At 41.6% G+C, this 19,521-nt stretch overlaps 1 protein-coding gene across 6 annotated transcripts in view; it reads left to right on the forward strand.

Annotated features, from left to right (window-relative positions):
• FAM13A (family with sequence similarity 13 member A) overlaps positions 1-19,521 on the forward strand; it is a 132,397-nt gene that overhangs the window by 83,898 nt on the left and 28,978 nt on the right. For 3 of the 6 annotated variants that reach the window (XM_086746543.1, XM_086746544.1, XM_086746549.1), the window contains 6 exons: positions 818-859; positions 10,361-10,405; positions 11,980-12,159; positions 15,078-15,264; positions 18,174-18,250; positions 18,963-19,005. In XM_086746543.1, coding sequence (XP_086602669.1) covers positions 818-859; positions 10,361-10,405; positions 11,980-12,159; positions 15,078-15,264; positions 18,174-18,250; positions 18,963-19,005 — 574 coding nt within the window. The remainder of the gene's footprint in view (positions 1-817; positions 860-10,360; positions 10,406-11,979; positions 12,160-15,077; positions 15,265-18,173; positions 18,251-18,962; positions 19,006-19,521) is intronic. The other 3 variants (XM_086746547.1, XM_086746546.1, XM_086746548.1) reach the window with 3 other exon arrangements.

The following is a 19,521-nucleotide window of genomic DNA, read 5'->3' on the forward strand; positions in this document are numbered from 1 at the left end:
ACCTGCAAAGCCAACCATTTGTCTAGTTGGAATGGCTAGGTGAAATTCATTTGAACCACTTCTTGTAGCAGCACAGCCTTAGATTGACTTAAACCATCAGTTCAACACATCTTTAAGCTTCGGTGCCTCAGCAGCTCATTCTTACTTTTGTGCCAGCACAGGCATGATGAGCTGGATCAGGGAACTGCTCAGCCAGACACCAGGTAGTTATGTTTGGGCCAAGTCAGTTGACCACTGAAACACCATTTTGTCACGGGAGCTCCACGTCAGCCGATGGCAGCCCCTGATCTCAAGCCTGGGCAGATTTCACCATAGTCAAATTGATTTTCCACAGGAGGAATAAAACTGGCGAATTTGTAGCCTCATGCGTACACTTTTGTCTGTCTTTGGTCTTTCAAGATGTCATTTGTTTTTTTTTCTCAACTTTTGCTTTAATAGGCAGGTTGTTTAATTCTGGGTCAGCAGACAGCAAAAGGCTCTGGTGGTTTTGCTGGCAAAATGCTTTATTGTTGCTATGGGAATAGTCCTTGCACTACTGCAGAGCTGGAGTGACTCCTGGCTGTCTAGCAGGAGATCTGTTACACCACATTTGTGGACGCTGAGAAATGAGTTGGATTCTCAGGATTTAAGGAATGTAACTTAGAGCTCTCTTTCATGAGTACAATCGGAGGACAAAACAGACAGAAGTGTTACCCCTGTAACAGGTGTGCTGTTTCACTTTTGTTATCTGTGCTTTCTGAGAGTGAGTATCTTGCTGTAAATGAACAGTAAATATAAGAGCTGCATACTAACTTTAAAAAATGTGTTTTGTTTTTAGCTCCCAAGAAGATGAGCGGCCTATGTCACCCTTCTATGTGAGGTATTTACTCAATTGTTTTAATTTATTTTTCTGTGTGGGATTGACTCGTTATTGGAATTAAATGCAAGGAGTGATGCTAGAAATGTTGAACTGAGTATAATCAAACTGAAGATTAATGTTAAGTTTATAATTATTGCTCAGCTAGTGGGATGAATGAGTCTTTGGAGATACAAACTCTGTTGAAATTTTTTTTGTATTTAGAGATGGGGCTCAGGGTTTAACACCAGTCTTGTAAATTCTTAATTAGTAGACGGCCGTTTGTTTCCTCTTTTCTTCAGTTCATTATGTAGTCATGAGTAGCTTATAATCTGTGGGCACAGAAGAGATTTTTGCCACAAGCTTTGAGGAACTGGCAGTGTGTGCTGCTGAGAAAGAAACCAGGAACCAGATGGTGAGTCAGCAGCCCATACAGCAACTGCTCCTCTGCTGCAGCCCAGAAAAGCAGGAGAGTGCCTGGGTCCCCAGCGTGCCTGCCTGGAGGGAATGGCACTCGCGCTGCATTTGAACAAATTGCGTTTCTTGTTTTGCAAACTGGAGGGCAAAGTCACTGCTTGTAAAAAGTGCCCTAATTCTGTTGACATCAGTGAAAGTTTGCTCTGCTTGCTTCGGTAGCAGGCTAAATTCTAGTGCTTTCATTTATATTTAGTGGAAGAACAGGAGCCAGAGCAATTAACAGTGAAGGGCTGCAGAGAAGGAAGGGCCAGATATTATAATTGGGTTATTTGATCTCTGTGGAGTTTAAACAAATAAAAAGAAGTCCCCGTGGTGCTTTTTGTGAGAGCAGTGATATTTGGAATTCTTACAGTGATCTCTTCAATTTGTTATTTCTCTTGCATATATTCCTATTTATCTTTGTAGTTTGTGTTTTTTCTTAGAGAATTATTCTAGCATAAACTTAAGAAAGTGTGCGTTTCTTGCATACTCTTAATGTGGAGACTTGCATTAAAACTCTGCGGAAGTGTGGGTCAGTGAACTGTTCATGGCCTAGCCTGGTTGCATGGTCTTGTCTGGCTTCTTGTTGATTCACCATCATTCCCTGCAGTGTATTTGTGCAGATGTTGCCTAATCTGTGCTTCAAAAGTTCAGAACTTCCTGTCACAAGTTTTCCCCAGTTTAAATCCTCATAATGTATTTCCATTTAAAATAGTCCCCTGCTTTTTTTTTTTTTTCTGGCTACATGTGACCTTCAAATTATTATAGGCTTTCATTACATTTCCATTTGTCTTACTGCTTATAACTGTCCTTCCAACCCCTTTCTTGGAAGCCCTTTCCTTTCATGGAAAAATTATCTAGGAAGGAGAATCTCTTCAGCTGACCTAGTCAGGATTGCTGAGGAGATGGGGAGCAAGGAGTGAATACCAGGAAACTGGTATTAAAGCAGGACATTTGTGAGAGTGAGGAAGCAGGTTTGGAAATTTTAAATAGAGATGTGGACATGTTAGGATGGGAAATAAAGAATGAGTGTGTCCATTGGAATGAAGGGATGGCTTTCTGTGAGAATGTATCTTGCAAATAGGAAGGGAACAGTCGGGAATAAACACGTAGTTGGAAAGTGAAGAAATGGCTAGTAGGAGCAGAGAGGGAGCAGCACACCTTGCAACATAAGGCTTCGTGCCAAGCTTGCCTCTTTTGTAACATTGCTGAGACACAATTCATTGTAAATAAAGGTAACAGCTTGTAAGTCTTGCTGCTATTTATCACACATCAAAAATGTGTACTCCTGAGGTCAGTTGCCAAGTGCAGTTAATTTGGCAGGAGCGCCAGTGCTGGCTGGGCAATTTGTGATGCTTCAACACCTGAGAACTTGAGTGGGTGGCCAGTTTTTTCTGTGCAACTTTGAATGTTCTGTTGCCCCAGAGCTGAGCATGACATACATAGGAATTGCATTTCACACCATGGAAAAGGAAGGGGAGATTGTCTGCTTTAGCTGTCTGATGGTCACATCTATGTGTATTCCTACCAGCCACACTTACGTAGTTTGAAATACTGTTCAAGTAATCCTTCAAGTGAATTATGAATGTGTACGTACAGAGCGATTGCTGCTGTATTTATACAGTAGTTCCATATAGATAATTATGCAACAAGTTAATTAAATGGGAGCAAGAGCTCTTTCACTTCCAAACGCTGCATAATACTTGGCTTTTGCCAGACTGAAGGAGCATTATGTCCCTCCGTAAACCAGTTTTGGTAGGATCAAACCAGAGACTTGATTTTTCAGCGCTACACTGTGTCAGCTAGCAATGGAGATGTTTCCCTGGATGTTATTTTTAACAATAAGGCAAATGCTCGAGGTCTTAACTTTAAGTCAGAACTGTCACAATGCTGCCAATAGACTGTTTCTCTAAAATGGCACTGATTCAGGGTTGTGGACTTGTTTGGTTTTTTTTTTCTTTAGAGATTGCAGAAGTCATGACCAAGTATAGAATTAAGCACCACTGCTGCTCTGTAAGGGAATAAGCAGTCGTTAACTGTGTGAGAGTAAATGGTAAATGAGGAAAAATGTGACATAGGTTTGTCAAGACAGGTGATACCAGTACAACCGAATTATTTTTTATAAGACTTTCCAGAGAGAGAAAACAAAGCAGTATACCTAATCTCTCTGATGTCAGCAAAATGCTTTGTATCATGCCATCTGTATGGAGAAAACGGGCGTTAGTACTAGAACTTAAAGATGAGTAGGGAGAGGGTGAGACCTGTAGGTATTGCTGGTAGGAGAGGAAGGAAATTGCTGGTGGAGCTCTGTAAGTCTTATGGACTTTTTTTCTTTAATAGCCACTGGTATAATAAAATAGAATCATGCTCATGAATTTGGCTTACAGCAGAAATTTAGGAGGGGTGAATAGGATGGAGGTGTGCTCTGGGAGAAAATATGACCGTGAGATATGATACAGTATGATTGACATAGATACATAGAAAGATAAGCATGAAATACGAGATGCAGGGTGAAAAATAATAATATTGATAATAAAGTCATACATCTCAGGGCTAATAATGAAAATCTATGACATGAAAGAGGAGTTCCTCACGTTTGGTAATGCCAGGAGGAAAAGGATGTGGGCATACTTGTTTGTAGAGGGATGGAAGGGAGGCATGGGATGAAAATACTCAGGTTGAGGTAATCACGTGACAGTGGATACATAAAGTGAAGTATTTTCAGTGTGCTTAGAGGAAGTACGGATGCCCTTGTACAAGAGTCAGATGAGGCCTCATACAGTTTCAGTAACTCAAGTTCAAAATGCATTAGATTTGTGAAGATTATTAAAGAAGTAGGCAGTCCCTGTTACAGTATGCAGAAAAGAGCAGGAAGGCGTATTTACCATAAGAAATAAACCAGAGTACACATATTCCCTCTGGGTTTTAGACAGAGGAGAAAGATTGTTTATGTTAAGTAACAGTACTGATGCAAGAGAAAATGTGTACAAACAGGGTAAGAATAAGTTTGGGCAGAAAATTAGAATTTTTGTAGCTGGAGCCCTCTTTTGTTGGGCATTGCAAGGATGAGGTGTGCTTGACCAGTTAGTGGGATCTGGAGTTTGAATCCACTCACCTGCTGGTGACCAGGGTTGTCCTCTCTCCCCCTCTGCATTCCTTGATAAGACAGTTTGTTGACTCAGCTGTAGTCAGCATCAGGCAAGGAGATTTCTGCACTGTGAAGAGAAGAGGAAAACCTTGCTGGGTGATTCACTGTTGTAGGGAGTCATACTTGAAAAGCATTTACATTATGAAACCTTTTGTAATGAAGTCTTGTGGTAAAGGGAGTCAAGAATGTTATAAAATTTGTAGCACTGCTCCTTATATAATTCTCTAATAAGACCGTGAATGCCAGCTCTACTGAGTAATGGGTACTGAGAAATGGTGTGCAGTTTCAGGTAATGAAGCAGCATCTGGCAACAGCAATTCCCTGTAAGCACACATCTGCTCAACGCGTGCAATGAATTTTTAGAAGACAGGGAATCTGCAGACGTGCTTCATGCTGGCGTATGTGCTTTAGATTTGACATTAGTCACGTAGATGGTTTCAGAGGAGTTTCCTGATGATTACATCCGGAGATAAACCAGAGTGATATCACAGGGGGAAAAAGCAAAAGCTTTGTAGTGTGGAGCTTCCTTGTTAACATGCAGAGCATTAAGCCAAAATTGGGATGCCAAAAACTACATTAGATACTCAGGAGTGCAGGGCAAGGTGTTGGACCGTTTTGCCTGTTTTAGTACTTCTCTTCTCTTGAAGCAGTAACATCCTGTTGGCAGTATTCAGTACAGCTGCCTGTTTCCCCTTTTAAGAGTTGTGATCTGAGACAACAAGAACTTTTTATATAATGCAGGTCAGGTATTCTTAGTCTTTAGTATATTGGGTAAGGTGTTTTGCTGTGTTTATTCTCAGGTCAATTTTCTGAAGAAACTGAAAAAATACTGTAGAATTTGCACCTGCTCAGAAACTTGCTTGGCCACCTTCCCGTTGGATGCTTCCACCTCAGTGGGCCGTGCCATCAGAGCTCCTGACGCCCACAGGGATGCTGGGCCCTTTTACAAGACACAGCTACGTTGTTTGATGCACGTTAATGTCCTGTGTCACATCAGCACTGGCAGAAAATAGGACCTAGTCTGCTGGATGCCCCTGCTCATGGTGTGTAGCTGCTGTGTGGGTCTGAGGCCCCCAGAGGAGCGTTTTGCTTCTCTCCAGAGGAACCTACACAACACAGGCATCCAAATTCACCGACCTAAATGGGGTGTTGTGTGTGAGTCTCCTTCAGGGTTGTCTCTGCTCCAAGCAGTAGATGTCAGTGTGCACCCATCATAAAAGGTGATCCCAGTGCAAGTTGAAAAACAGCAGGAATCCTAAAGAAAACAAGACAGTTGCTTTTAGTGGGGTTAGTTTTCTGCATAGCAGGAAGGTAGTGTCAAATATAGTGTACCACATTTAAAGGGAGGATAATTGGATCTCAGCTTGTGAAAGTGTGAAGGTGCTGAGGAAACACTGAAAGTGTGCCCGCTGTGTGATGGGACATCCCAGTAACTAAGAGCCATCTCTTTATTTTTAAACTCATTATCTTCACATTTTATATGCATACACAATCCTTCTCTTTGCAGAATCTGTGTCAAAGGAAGTAATTGTCTTTAAAAGAGATCCCATGTCAGTCTGCAGTATTGCATGTCACAGCATGCGGCAGTTGTAGAGAGTGAACAGTGTTTACACTATATAAATACCTATGAAAAAGGAATTTCCTACATCACAGATTGGAATAATATATTTGTGAGGACTTCAGAAACTTCCAATCTGAAATGTCAAAGTCATTTAAACATCCTCTACTTTGCTGGAATGGCAAAAGAGTAAAAAGTTTTTGCATCTATTGAGGCTTTCTTACTGTTGTGCTTGACTTTTAAAAAACAAAATCGGGGGGAAAAATAGCTTTGCTTCCTCAGTAGAGCAGATGGATTGTAAATAACTGTCAGCAATGAGTGGCCTTAGTTCCAGATTGCAAGTATAGCTTATGATTTAGGCCATTAAGTATGATCGGGAATTAATTAATTGACTTCATAAATGAAAACCCAATCTGGGAAAATACTATGCCAGTAAGTGAGTTTGGTCTGGTTGATGTTTTTACTTTGCTTTATTACCTGAATGCTAATAGATTTTGCTCAACAGTACCTTTGATGAAAAAACGGGAGAGGGGTTCGATATCCAACTGAGTTATTTGCTTGCTGTCACAAGATGCCCGATAGAGACCAAACAAGGCGCGGGTATTATATGAGATAATTCTCACTCCAGTACATACCTTTTAAGCCTACAGAGCTCTAGTTAGAGGGGGCAGCAGAGATTGTGTGCTTAAAGCTGACAGAAAATACCACCCTCCCATTTTTGAGGTTGAAACTGAATGGGAGAAAAGGCCGTGTAGTAAGAGTTTACCTTATTATGTGTGAAGCATGATGTTATCCAGAGCTCATGGGGCACCTCTGAAAGCGAGCAAAAGACTTTGGTAAACAAGTTAGACAACACTGGGAAGTGCTACAGGTCAGACTTCCCAAAAGGAAAAGCATGAGGGTCATAAGAAGACAGTTCAAAAGTTTGTAGCACTTAGAACGGCTGCGTGCCTTGGTGCAGGTTTTGTGGCTCGCTCTCTGAAAGTAAAAGTTCCCGGCACCAGGAAACTCTACTGCTGCTTCCTGTTGCCCAAGGAGAACCTTTAATTTCTATCGAAAGTCACTGTTTCTCAGCATGTTCTGCAGCAGATGCGTAATTTAATAAAGACAATCTAGCTGTGGAGATAATTGACCATACATTTCAGTGAAACGGAGCAGACATGAGGAGAAAATAATTAACCGAAGCAGAACATGAGTTCCTGTTGTCCGGATGATTTACTGAGCAAAGCGACCCTTCTGAGGCAGCTGCCTGCACAGACGAGCATGCCAAGAGGGCTCTCTTGGGCACGGCTCGCCTCATCTGCTCCCTGAAGTGTAAATCCAACGGCAGAGCGACTTTTGCCACCCAGGAAGTTTGGAAAACCCCACAGGATGTGCCCCGCCTGCCTGGTTGCTCTTCTGGGCTGTGACATCCTTACAGGGCTCTGCCTTTCCCTAAGTTTACTAAAGTGCTCGAGCACCTCCTGCTCTATCGCTGGATGGGCTCAAAACCTAAAGCTGCGGTGTAATTCTCTCCACTGTTTTGGATGTGAACTTCCTCGATGTAAAAAAAAAAAGTTGGTGCAGAGTCAATCAAGCAATTTGGCAATGTGTTTAAATAAAGCTTCAAAGTGAAACAGCAGGGAAGGTTACCGCTTGTGGAATTAAAAGAAATTTAGTGTATCTGGAAAAACTCTGATTTAAAGTTTCCACCTTATTGAGAAGGGTCTAGTAAAAGAGCATTAAAATGTCACAGGGCTAAGAGTAAAATTATATGCAGTATACCAGAAAGCAGTATTTAGAATGGAAATATAATAAAATCAGAATGTCAGAGCTTCGTTTTGTAGTCATCCTGTCAACTGACATGTAGCTATATAGATATTTCATTGTTATTTGTCGGTAGTTTGAAAATCACCGTATTACTGGCTCTCCGACAGGATCTGTATTGTCCAAGTAGGACTTTTCTAGATACCACAAAGTAACACAGATATGCACCATCATGAATTAGCAAGGTTAATGAACTTAAAACTGAATGGATGTTAGTAAAGTACGGTTAACTGAGAATTAGACATCTTCAGTATTGGGAGATTATGAAAATTTTTGGCATTTTACTGAAATATTTTTGGAGCTTTTATCTTTTGTTTCTTCTCTTACTACTTTTTGTTTAAAGAAGCTGGTGTGTTTTCAGTAATGATGCAAGTGGTTTGCAGATAGTGACTCTTGGCCTTGACCACCTCAGATGGGGTTAACAGCGTGAAGTCTAGCCTTTCATTAGGTTTTGGTGAAACAGGAGTTTGCATTTTTGCACAGTATTAATCCTGTTGGAAGCAGAGGGAAGAGCTGTTTCCTGAGATTTTCCATCTTGTCTGATGGTTAGATGTACCTACATCTTTGGGATGTTTTAAAAAAAAAAATAGAATCCTAACAATCCTATGTCCCTCTCTGCTACCACTTTCCTGACATGAAAACAGAGAAGAAAGGTGTGATATGAAAGACACTCCACTCAGTATGGGTTGCATGTAAATATTATAGAAAGTTGATACAATATTAACTTACTCCCACACACGTGGGAGCAGTAGCCAGCGCATGAATTGTATCTTACAATGTGGTTTAGCTTACCACACTAGCGTCTTGCTTTCTAATCCATCTCCCATGGGAGACCAGGGCTTAAAAAGTAATTTTGGGCTGGGAAGAGGCCAAGTAGTTTATGTAAGGGAACAGGAAAGCAAGCAGGGCGCTTGAAATGCGCACTTCAAATCGCAGAGCCATCCAGTAGTTAATAGTCAAGATGCTATGTGAGGGAAGAGAGGAATCTTGCCATGTTTTTTCCTATATGTAGATTGTCTGTCCTTAATAATAAATACTTGTTTGTGTGTCTTCTGTTCATCAAATCATGGGAATGGCACAGCTGCTCAGGTGTTGTGCAGATAATGCAGGATATACTGGCAAATCCGTGAGTGCTTTCAGGCTGTGCCATGGCTCCAGGGACCCGTGCCTGGCCTGGAGATGAGCCCCGAGTGAAGCCGGGGCTGGAAGGGATGCGTGCGTGGTTAGGGCACGCTGCTTTACTCACACCACAGTGAATGCGCTGGCTTAGCCAAAGGAAGCTGAAGCGTATTGTGAGGCTGGTTTGCAGCTGGGTGTTTGTGGGGTTTGTACTTGACTACAGGAGTTAGGCTGTTTTATTGGTTTTGTTGAGCTGGCTGTAGAGGCCCCTTGTTTACCCTTCTCGTTCTTAGTCGCTTGCCTTCCGCCACGAGTGACGCTCAAACCCAGCAGAGCCACGGAGTGGTTACCATCTGAGAGTGCTGTAGCTTCTTAGCTAGCACTAGATCTGTACAGTGAAATGTGAAATATTTGAGGGAAGCAGAGAGGAAACCTTTGGTTAGTTAAAGGAAGTCTGCTGCTGTTGGTTCTTCTGCCTTGAAACAGTTTGGGAGAAACTGGTAAAGACTGTGGCTGGTTTTGCATCCAGCCTGTCTCGTACCCTGGCCACGCAGTGCCATTTTATTGGGATATATGAGCCAATCGTACAGCTAATTCCTCTGCTGATATGAGGATAAATCCAAATGAATCCCCTAGGCCTGTAACTTACTTGACTTAAAGAAGAGCACAGGAGTGATGAATAGGCAAAAAGTCTCACCTTATCTGCAGAGCCGAGTCAGTGTGGGGGAAGAGAGGACAGGATGGGACTCAGCTTGGCCAAGTTGGATCTGGCCGTGTGCAGAGGGCTGACAGCAGTGACAGCTGCACGAGGTGACACGTCAGCTTGTTCAGAAGGGCTTTGAACAGCAAGCAGTGACACCTACAATTGTGTCAGCTCTTCCTGAGCCTGAAAACAGACTGAGTGAGAAGGGAAAGAAGAGAGCATACGTTGTGTTTTTAAAAATGTGAAGCAAAGAACATGAATATCAGAGAGCAGCAGGAGGAAAACTGTGCAAAGCTTGTATTTTGCCTTTGTTCTCCATTAATATTTAAAGATTCTTAAATATTAAGTCTCCTTTCATAGTGTATACATTTTTAAGTTTGTGCTCAAAAGGCAAGGACTTTTGTGATGAGGCTAAAACAACCTGCAGGGGCAAAAAACTCAGAAGAAAGCCAAGAAAAACCTGCAATGTGCTGAAGTTGAAATACTTTCCGTTAGACCTTGGCCTACTGCAAGGGAATGACAGGGAAATTAATTCTTAAGGATATTGGCATTGTCAAAATGCTCCATGTCACCATGGGAGAGAAAATCCCTCAAGGGGAAGGCTTGTGGCGTGTGCATGCAATTGTTGTTGAGACAGCTCAGACTTTTAAATCTTAGTGCTGCAAAGATAAGGGGTTTTAAGACCTTATTATGATAATTAGATCTAACTTTCTCCTCTTTTTGTCTTTTACGCAGTGCCCATGTATCACAAGTCAGTAGTAACATTCCTGCTACAGGAGAGTAAGTGTCTCTTTTACAATTTTGTAGCTACCTTTTTTCTATATTGGAGCTTTTTAAAGGCGTTGATTATTCCTTCATTTCTCTTTAAGGGTTGTTTTTAAACAAACAAAAAAAAAAGACAGTGTTTCCCAAACTAAAGCATCTGCATGATAATAAATCACTTCCTTCTGAAAAATTCTCAGACCCTTAGTTCTTTCTTCACACTGTGCCTCCAATGTTTTGATTAGGCAGAACTTGCATATTTAGAAAAGCCATTTGCACTGTGTCATCCTCTTGCTCTTCTTCGTGCCTTGTTGCATCCCAGCAGAGGACGAGGCTTGACCCCACTGGGAGCAGCAGGGCTAATGAGTTGGCTCCCTTGCCGGAGCTGGAAATTCCCAGTGGCTAATGGGTTTGCAGAACTGATTTTTGTTAGTACCTGAAACACAGACATAGTTGTCAATTTAAACCATGTGTTTTTTTGCAGTTGCTAAGATCTTTTGACTCTTTTGGGAACTGCAATCTCAGCAGATTTACAACTGTAGCAACTTAGCAACAACTTTTGTAAATTCTCTGGAGAAGTCAGCTCAGGTACAGGTTCCCGTACTCATAGTTACTCGGTTGAAAATTAACCAGCAAATCTTGCAAATAACTTTTTTAATTATGGAAAAAGTACTACAAGTCATATATGGACTTTGGACAGGTGTGTTTGAAAAACTCATTCATCAGCAGACTACTTAAAACACTGCAAGCAACAGGAATGGGCTGGGGATGTAGAAAAATGTGTTTTCCACTTTATATTTTTGCAAAAAAAAAAAGTATTTTGCCCATAAAAAACTTCCTCTGATGGAGGAAGGAAGGAAATATTACAAGAAAATGTCAGTACCAAAATGAAGGATATTTGGTTGCATTGGAAGTTCACATAGTCTCACATCTTTAAGTAATGCAACTGCAGAGGCTCCCTTGCTATGGCTTGTGTGGATGCCCTCCAACTGCCAGTGAGTGTGATGGTGATCTCACACCAGAGTAAGGCAAGGGTGACCGTGAGTGCATTCATGGCACAATAACAGTGCAAAACCAGCATGAAGTCGGAACCAAATCCATGCTTGGTCACAGAGTTGAGCATACAAGGAGTTGACGTGTTCTTATCCCTCTGTGAGACAGCAGTGAATCACCTTCTTGCAGATGATCCATTGCCTTAGTGAGCTCAGCTCGCATAAGAGATTTGACTTGGTGTCAGCATGGCTGGGTATCAAATATCAGGGCAAGGACTATTAAAGTGGAGGGTGAAAGTTAGGCATCAATGTCTATAGTTGCAGTAAGTACAGTTAGCTGGTTTACTGAAGGTTCAAACATCCCTAAAAATAAAAAAGAGCAAGATGAATTGGCAAGGCTCAGCACTTCTGAGGGACCTGAACATCAGGGTATCTGAAGATTTTGACTTAGCTCTTTGCAGATGTCACAGCCCTAGTACATTTTATACTGTCTTGCCATCATAATAAAACATAACCCTCAGATACCCTTGTTTTTTTGTTGCAGAGAGGGAGCTCCACAAAGTCTTTGAGCTCAATTGACCTTATTTTTCGGCTTGACAGGTATTTAGAGAAGACAATCCGCTCAGCCGTGGAGCAGCATCTCTTTGATGTTCATGGCTCAGGCGGCCAGAGTTCAGAGGACTCTGAATCGGGAACGTCTTCAGCCTCTTCTAATGTGTCTGCCAGGCAGAGGAGGCGACACCACAAAGAGCAGGAGGAAGCCCGGAGAAACAGAGACATGTATGAGCCTGATTTCTTTGTTTTGGAAAGTATATTTAATTAAGTGTACCCTAGTCACATCCTTTTGTCAAGGCAATGCTTAGTTCTGTTATGAAGTGCACTAGCCCTTGCCCTGAGTTGAAAGCGCAGAGCAGACTGCAGTGCCTGTGCAGAGCTCCACTGCATCAGTTAGAACTGGGAAATGTGGAGTTTATTAGAGGTCAGGGAGTGGGGCAAAGCATGATAAGAATCCGGGGTTTTTATGCAGTATAGCAGAGGTTTTAATTACAGTATTTGGAATTGTTTAATTACAGTATTTGTTGATTTAGTGGAAATTCCCAAGCAGTTGACCCTGTTGCTTGTAACTTTCTGTAGATAAAAACATTTGGTTTCTATGCCTTTCCAAATTCAGAATGTCTTAAAAAATAAGATCAAGTTCCCTTTTTGTATGTGGAGGCACAGCTTATGTTTGGGTTTATTGAAGAGACTTGGGAGTTTGTCTGGAAGTAGGAAAATCTTCCTTTTGATTAATCAGAATTTAAGAATTTTTATCTGCCCTGTTACACAAAATTTAGTGGTACATTTCATTAAATGTCTGTCAAAGAGTAAAAATAAGACCTGTTTTCCCTTTCATACTCCTCTACTTGTGGTATATATTGTGTGGTACAAATGTATGAGCACCATGACCTTAACACTTGCCCAGAGCATAGCTATCTTTGAGGAACTGTAACTACAGACTTTGCAAGGCCGTGACCTAATCAGTGCTTACACGTATGTCAAGCTTTAACACAGCACGAGTTCCTGTCAAGAATGTGTATACTTGACTGTAGTACTGGATTGCTAGGATTTCAAGTTAGATTCTGAAGTAAGCACTCTTGTTTTTTCCTGGGTGCTGACTCCCCCAAATCCTATTGGATCTTTCTATATGAAGCCACTTATATACGGGTGCGTAACTATCAGTACCTGGTGTTAATATTGCAGCCATGCTGTTCCCCAAAATGTGTTAATGCTACTGTTGCAAAAAAAAAAATCCATAGTTACAAAATAAAAAGCTGTTTCCATAGTGAATGAAAGTATGCTGTGAAGATGAACTGGGAAATTCACACTTGCAAGTCACCAAAGTATTTGGCAGTAACTCTGAAGCAGTTTTTCTTGTTTAGTAGCCCTGCTGACAGGCTTCTCAGGTAAGTAGGTCAGAGACTGGCTAGTGTACGTGTTTGGAAGCATATAGTACTGCAGGACTCTTTTTCGACATTGCGTTACGCAGCTGTCTTTAGACATGGTTGACACAGTTTTTCAGGTTCAGTCCATAAAGGTGGAGCCAAGGATTTAAAGCATATCGGAAGTTTTGAGTGCTGGTTAGGGTTCAAAATGTTTTCCCTGGTTCCCTTAGGTCAGATTGCAGGAACTCCTTTGGGTGAATTATCAAATCGGGAGTCCCTTTCAAAACTTTTTTTGTTGTTCTGATTGTTAGTGACTTCATCTCCTTGCCTTGTCATGGATCACAAGAGGATTTATAATGTCACAAGATGGGACTTCAGATAGGAAGAGTATTTGGCACAAAAACACGTATGTGAACTCTTGGGCTTTGCAGGCTCCGTGATCTACAAGCTATACATATGTAATTGGTCTGCTCAGAGCTTTGTAAAAACTTCCACAAAGGCAAATGTGTTATCTTAGAAGTTTAATCATAGATTTTTTAATACCTCTTTGTATCTCTTTTCCACCAGCAAAACCTAGATGTTCGTGATCTGAAAAATGATTACTGAAACTTTCTGGTTTTGTTTTTGATCTGAATACTTTGTCATGCTGGCACTGTCCAGATACAACAGAGTAACTGGTTTCTTGTCACACTAGTGCAAGTCTAGGTAAATTCTCCTGCTGTTCGTGAAAGCAGGCTTTAGAGTCGCACAGTACTGTGTAAGGCAGCCGTGCATACAACAATTAGCAAATGTTCCAGTTTGTGTCAAATATAAGCAACTTGCCTTTAGCCTCTGGCAGGGTAGGGTGGTGAAGAGTGAGATGCATGGTGTGCCTCCTGTTGCCATAATGTAGTGATGTGTTATGTGTGTGCGTCTTCATTATTGCACAAAGTAAAGGGAAGACTACTAAACAGGTTATGAAGGGAAAACTGCATGCTGAAGGACCCAGCAGGCTAACTGTGCAGGGCAAGATAAGCTGTATGCCAGTCTTCTGGAAAACATGCACAAACCCTGCTAGCTGAGAGTGTCCCGGCTGGTGCATCACGTGATGACTTAAAGCTAGCTGTCCCATTCACTTCCTAACACAGCAAAACAGTCCTCTGTTCTAGCAGAGATGCATTCCCATTTCTATTTTGTGTATTTGTCTGTTTTCTGTAGTCCTCTGTTGCCATCACAGGTAGGCATTCCCATTTCTATTTTGTGTAATTCCTAATTAGGAATCAAGAATCTGGCTAAAACACCACAGTCCTGCTGTTGCATTTGAGAACGTAAGAGGGCCAATTATGCGATGTCAATACACCAAAGGAGATCCTTGGACCACAGCTGTGAATCACTTTTCTAAATTAAAAGCACGTGTCTCAAAGGAAAATATGCTGTATATTCTCTATAAAAATATCACAGACAGCCAGGAGCTAGTCCAGCTTCCATGTGAAGTGAGTGGGATTCTCTGTGTTGGTTTTAGTGGGAAGTGAATCAAGTCCCAAACATTGATCCTCACAGCTTCTTCACCTGAGGTGTATATACGTGGCTTTCACTCCTCAGTGGGATTTAGCATTGCAGCGTGTGGTGTTTGCTGCAGTAGGAAGAACCAGAGATACTGGTTTCATAGGGCGTAGATGATGTTCCTGGAGCTGCACCAGTCAGCATGATGCGCTTCTCTTTTGCTATCATAAATGGTAGCGGGAGAGTGTTTTAAACAACCTCTTGTTGTAATGTCTTTTTTTTATTATTTTTTAGGGAAGTTGTCAACAAAGAAAACATTCCCTCTGGATTCAGCAATCTTGAAGACTGTATTCTAGCTGCTCAAGAAGTAGAAAAATTACAAGACAACAGCTCCGGATATCTTAGTGAAAGGAATAAACCCAAACGGCAGAAATCCAGCACCAAGCTTTCAGAGCTTAATGACAACCAGGACAGTCCTGTGGTAAGCCAGCATGCTGTACGATTTGACGCCTAGTACTAGGGTGGGAAAATGTCTCTTTTTTTTGTTTGTTTGTTTCTGTGCACATCTGGTTCCCTTGGGTAGTCATTTTTGCCTACAGTACAAGCATAAGTGGCTATTTTGGACTATGGGGAGCACTGAATCCCATACTTTTAACCTTTGTGATGAGGCAATGGAGAAGCTGTATTTCTGCTATTTTCCTTTTATTCCATCTATAGTAATTTTCTCTTTCCACAGCTTTTTTCTTCTGAATTCAGCAAAGCACTTTGGAAAGAGAAAAAGGAAGTCTTTTCTTTCCCAGTCTTTCAAAAATCTTGCAAGGAGGTTGGGACTTCAAATGTATGTTTAGGTCAAGTTTATTTTTATGTTCCTGCTAAGTTCTGAAATTGTAGATCGCAAGTGGCTTCTTGATAATGAGATGACATTGTTGTTTTATGTCTTTTCCCTTAAGTCTGTGTGTTACTGTGGTGTTTGCAATTTGCAAAACACTTTGGACTGTGTTGGTCCTAAAGATGATCCTTCCAGCTATCTTTTACTGAGGAGGTAAATGACACTGATAAAATGTCTGAAAAATCTGTAGTACTGTAGAATTTGCCCAGCGTATTCTTTTGTGACCTTCACAGTAGAAGACAATTTATCGGCTTCTACAAGGTGTAGAGTAAAACTGATGCACCCTCCTTCCATCTCAACTAAACCAGACACTGATTATAGTGTCAGCAGTTGAGAAAACGTACTGTGCTTCAACGCAGGGTCTGCTTACAGTGGCGAAGGCGCTGTGCATCCCGATGCCCAGCACCAGGCATGCATTACATGGTTATGAGTAACAGTGAAAGCTGTGTGAAAAGACTGTCTTTCCAAGTTATAGGGCATTACCTTCAGTTGAGTAAGTTTTAGAGGCTGCTGTGAGTGAGTTCCATCTTAATGTGACATTGTGTTGGGACTCATTTTGTTTTGGTCACAAAATTGCAATGATCTGATGCTCTTACCCTGTGCAGAGATTCTGGAGAGAGGAAGATTTGGCTTCTCTTTGTCATAAAAAGAAGACAAGATGCCAAAAACTGTAGACTGTGCTTAGTTTTAGTGCTCAGTATTGGTGACCTACTCATGTGATACTTCATGATAGAGCACAATGAGACAGACACACTCTTGCTTTGTGTCTTTGCTTGTAGCAGTGGCCTTTGAGAGGCAAAGGTCAAGTGCTTACACATTTTTCTGCACCTTTTCTCTGTACCTGTGGAGGGTAAAGCAGTTTAAATGTAGAGAAGAATTTGACTTGGGATTTGGGAAAAGACTGACGAAAGTGTCCACTTTTGCTGTGAACCTGAAAAACATGCATGAAGTCTTAAAATGTGCCCAGGAGAAATGTCTTCAAATTTACCTATGTCCGCTGGACTTTGCCCTGCCCCTCTTTTTTGAATCTCTTGAAGGGCAAAGGCTGAAAGGAACCTCAAATGGACTAACCTTGCACAAAAAAAAAACACTTTGACAAAGATGACCATCAGTTGGTTCTTGCTTGCTTTGCTAGAGGCAGTGTCAACTGGGGGTATTGTTATGAAATTGCTTGCAGAGAGCACAGTGCTACTGTTTTTGAAAAGCAAAGGCTGCTTTTTAAGTTTTCATGAGTGCACTTATTTCATACTTGCATTTCAGAGACTGCCAGCAGGATCTGTGGTGATTTAGCTTTCTTTTTGCTACATCTTTACACTTCAAATAATAACCCAAATTAGACTATCTACTTGGAGTATCAAAGGGCATAACCTGCACCTTAGCATTTACTAATAGGCCTTCGTCATGTAAACAAGTTTGTGATGTTTTATCTTCTTAGCTATCGTTTTCTGAGCCTCCCTGCTTTTTAAAGCCTGAAAGAGTATGTAGGACAGTGTGTGGAAGCTTTCCTCTGAGCTGTCTAATTGCATCTGACTCAAAAGCGTAAGTCAGCAGTGGAAAAACTGTCAGTTCCGCTTACCTTCCCAAGCAAACCAACCACAAAACATTAAAAGCTTGTAACTGCATTTCAGAGACGTGGTAGCCAGGTACCAGTAGGGCTTGAAGAATCACATTAAGCAAGGCTGGAACAACTGAGCTGTGTCACCTTATGGGGCTGGAGGTGTATCTGGTGAGAGGGCTGTGAATGCCCCAAGAAGTCTGTGCACATGGTTCCTGGGGCTGGAACCACACTCCATTCTACTAACTGACTTCCTCCTATTCAAGAGGGATTTAACCAAAAAACAAGGTATAAAACCTCCTAGACGTGTGCCCAAAGTGGCAAAATGGCTTGTCTTCACAGTACTTTCTCAAGCTCTTGGAGGAGAACAGCGTTAATGTTCCTAATGGTAATTTCAGAGTAAGTTGTCATAACCAGTCGAATTTCTTGCCCTGCGTTAATCTTAGCACAACATGACATTACCTCTGCACGTATGGCAGTCCCTTTGCAGTCCTGTGCCCATTTAAGAGGAAACTAAGGAAAGGTTTGGCTGAGAAGGGGAATATTTTCTAAAATAAGCATAAGGAGTCCTGCTGGGAAGATGCTGTGGATTTTGGTACCTGCTCTTACAGATCTTGTACACACCACAGAATTTCTCTCGAGCTCAGTCTGTCTTGTCAGTCTGTAAAATGGGAACTGGCAGGGTACCATGCAGCATTATTCTGTGAGACATTTTGAGGTCGTCTGATGAAAGAGACAAAGCAGTGAGCAGTCAAGATTTTTGCAGGTTATGGGCAATAAATTGTGGGATTTGTTTTGTTATAGATGTGTAGCAGGCAGTAGTCTGATTGTTGTCTTGTTTCTAGAAGCCCTGTTGGGTATTTCTATATTTGATCTGCTTAATGGCCTGCAGCTTGAACCTGTTTCTGTTATGTATCTTACTGCTTTAACATTTACTGTATTACAGAGTATGGAAAGCTTTAGCTCATCCAGGCCTATAGACAGAACAGGACCTGATGACATGGAAATTTTATCTGAAGAAAGGTGATTTTTTTTTTTTTATATATATATATGTTTTATTTTCCCTGTGGTTATAGTACAGCCTAAGAGCTCTTCTGCTGCAGACATTACTACTGAGGGTGACATTTAGTCATGCTGTAGAACAGCATTACGCACCATGTTAACTTGAAAGTAGAACCCTATGGAGGCACTGCCTGTGTTGTGTGGGCTCTTCCCAGCAGCATATGCCACCAAGGCTGTTCTCCCAGCCTCTTAGGAATGGCGCTGAAGATGCTGATGGTGCAGTCTTGAAAAGAAGTCAGCTGTGAAGTAGCTGAACCAGCATGCTCCACACAGGGGACTGCAAGGCCTGTCTCAACCTGGCCTCTGATTTGGGAATCTGTACTTAGCTCTTCTGCGAGAGCTTTACAGCCCCACTCTGCTCGCCTGAGATGACAGTTTGTCTCCACAGTTATGTCTGTTGGGAGAGTTGCACTGGTTTGAATTAAGGGCACTGGAATTAAATGACATTATATTTTTCACAAATTGCTCCTGAGAGGAATCAAAAATACATAGTTTAGCAGCCTGAAGTGCTGCAGCCCGGAGTGTCCCTTCATTTACTGAATTAATGTGTAAGTGTGCAGCGGTAGCAAGAGTCTAAAAACCTGTGTCTGCCAAAGTCCTGCTTGTTTTTGTAACAAGACAAGTCTGGTTTTGTATTTGTAATATGTTGGTTTGTTTTTGTTTTTTTTTATAGCAAAGAAAGTGAAAACGGTGAGGTTTTTTTCAGGCACTCTCAGGTTGGTATTTTTTGGATTTTGTGTTTCAGTTTTGTGGTCTCTAAATGAGATTTATTGAGTAGTAACAAGTAGTTAGGCATATAGTTCTGTGAGATTTTGTTTCTCCTAGAGAAATGCAGTTAGCATTTTGCTTTTTCTTTCCCTTCCCTCTGCTTTTTGTTTACATAATTTAGGGAGCAGCTCAAACGTTGAGGAGTCTGAATGCGTCTGCTTCAGTCCCTCAATTCCTCCTTGCCAAAAGGAGCGTCACTGAAGTCAGCAGTTGGTTTAAGTGACAAGTTCCCTTATTAATCATTGCAAACAGGGTGTGTGACTGGTTATCTCCCAGGGCAGTAAGATCAGCTTCTCTCTCTTGATTTCTCTAAAATCATTTGGTCTTTTATTTATGATTTCCCACTGCGGCCTATTGCCTTTGAATGTAGGCGTCTGTGATCCGTTTGCCTTAGAAAACTGTATCATCTCCTGCTTCTCTCTAAGGGTTGGTGGTTGGGATGGATGTCAGGAGGGGAGATGTGA

Source organism: Chlamydotis macqueenii, chromosome 4, assembly GCF_036417535.1.
Source record: "Chlamydotis macqueenii isolate bChlMac1 chromosome 4, bChlMac1.mat, whole genome shotgun sequence".
In the NCBI taxonomy this organism is placed as follows: Eukaryota; Metazoa; Chordata; class Aves; order Otidiformes; family Otididae; genus Chlamydotis; species Chlamydotis macqueenii.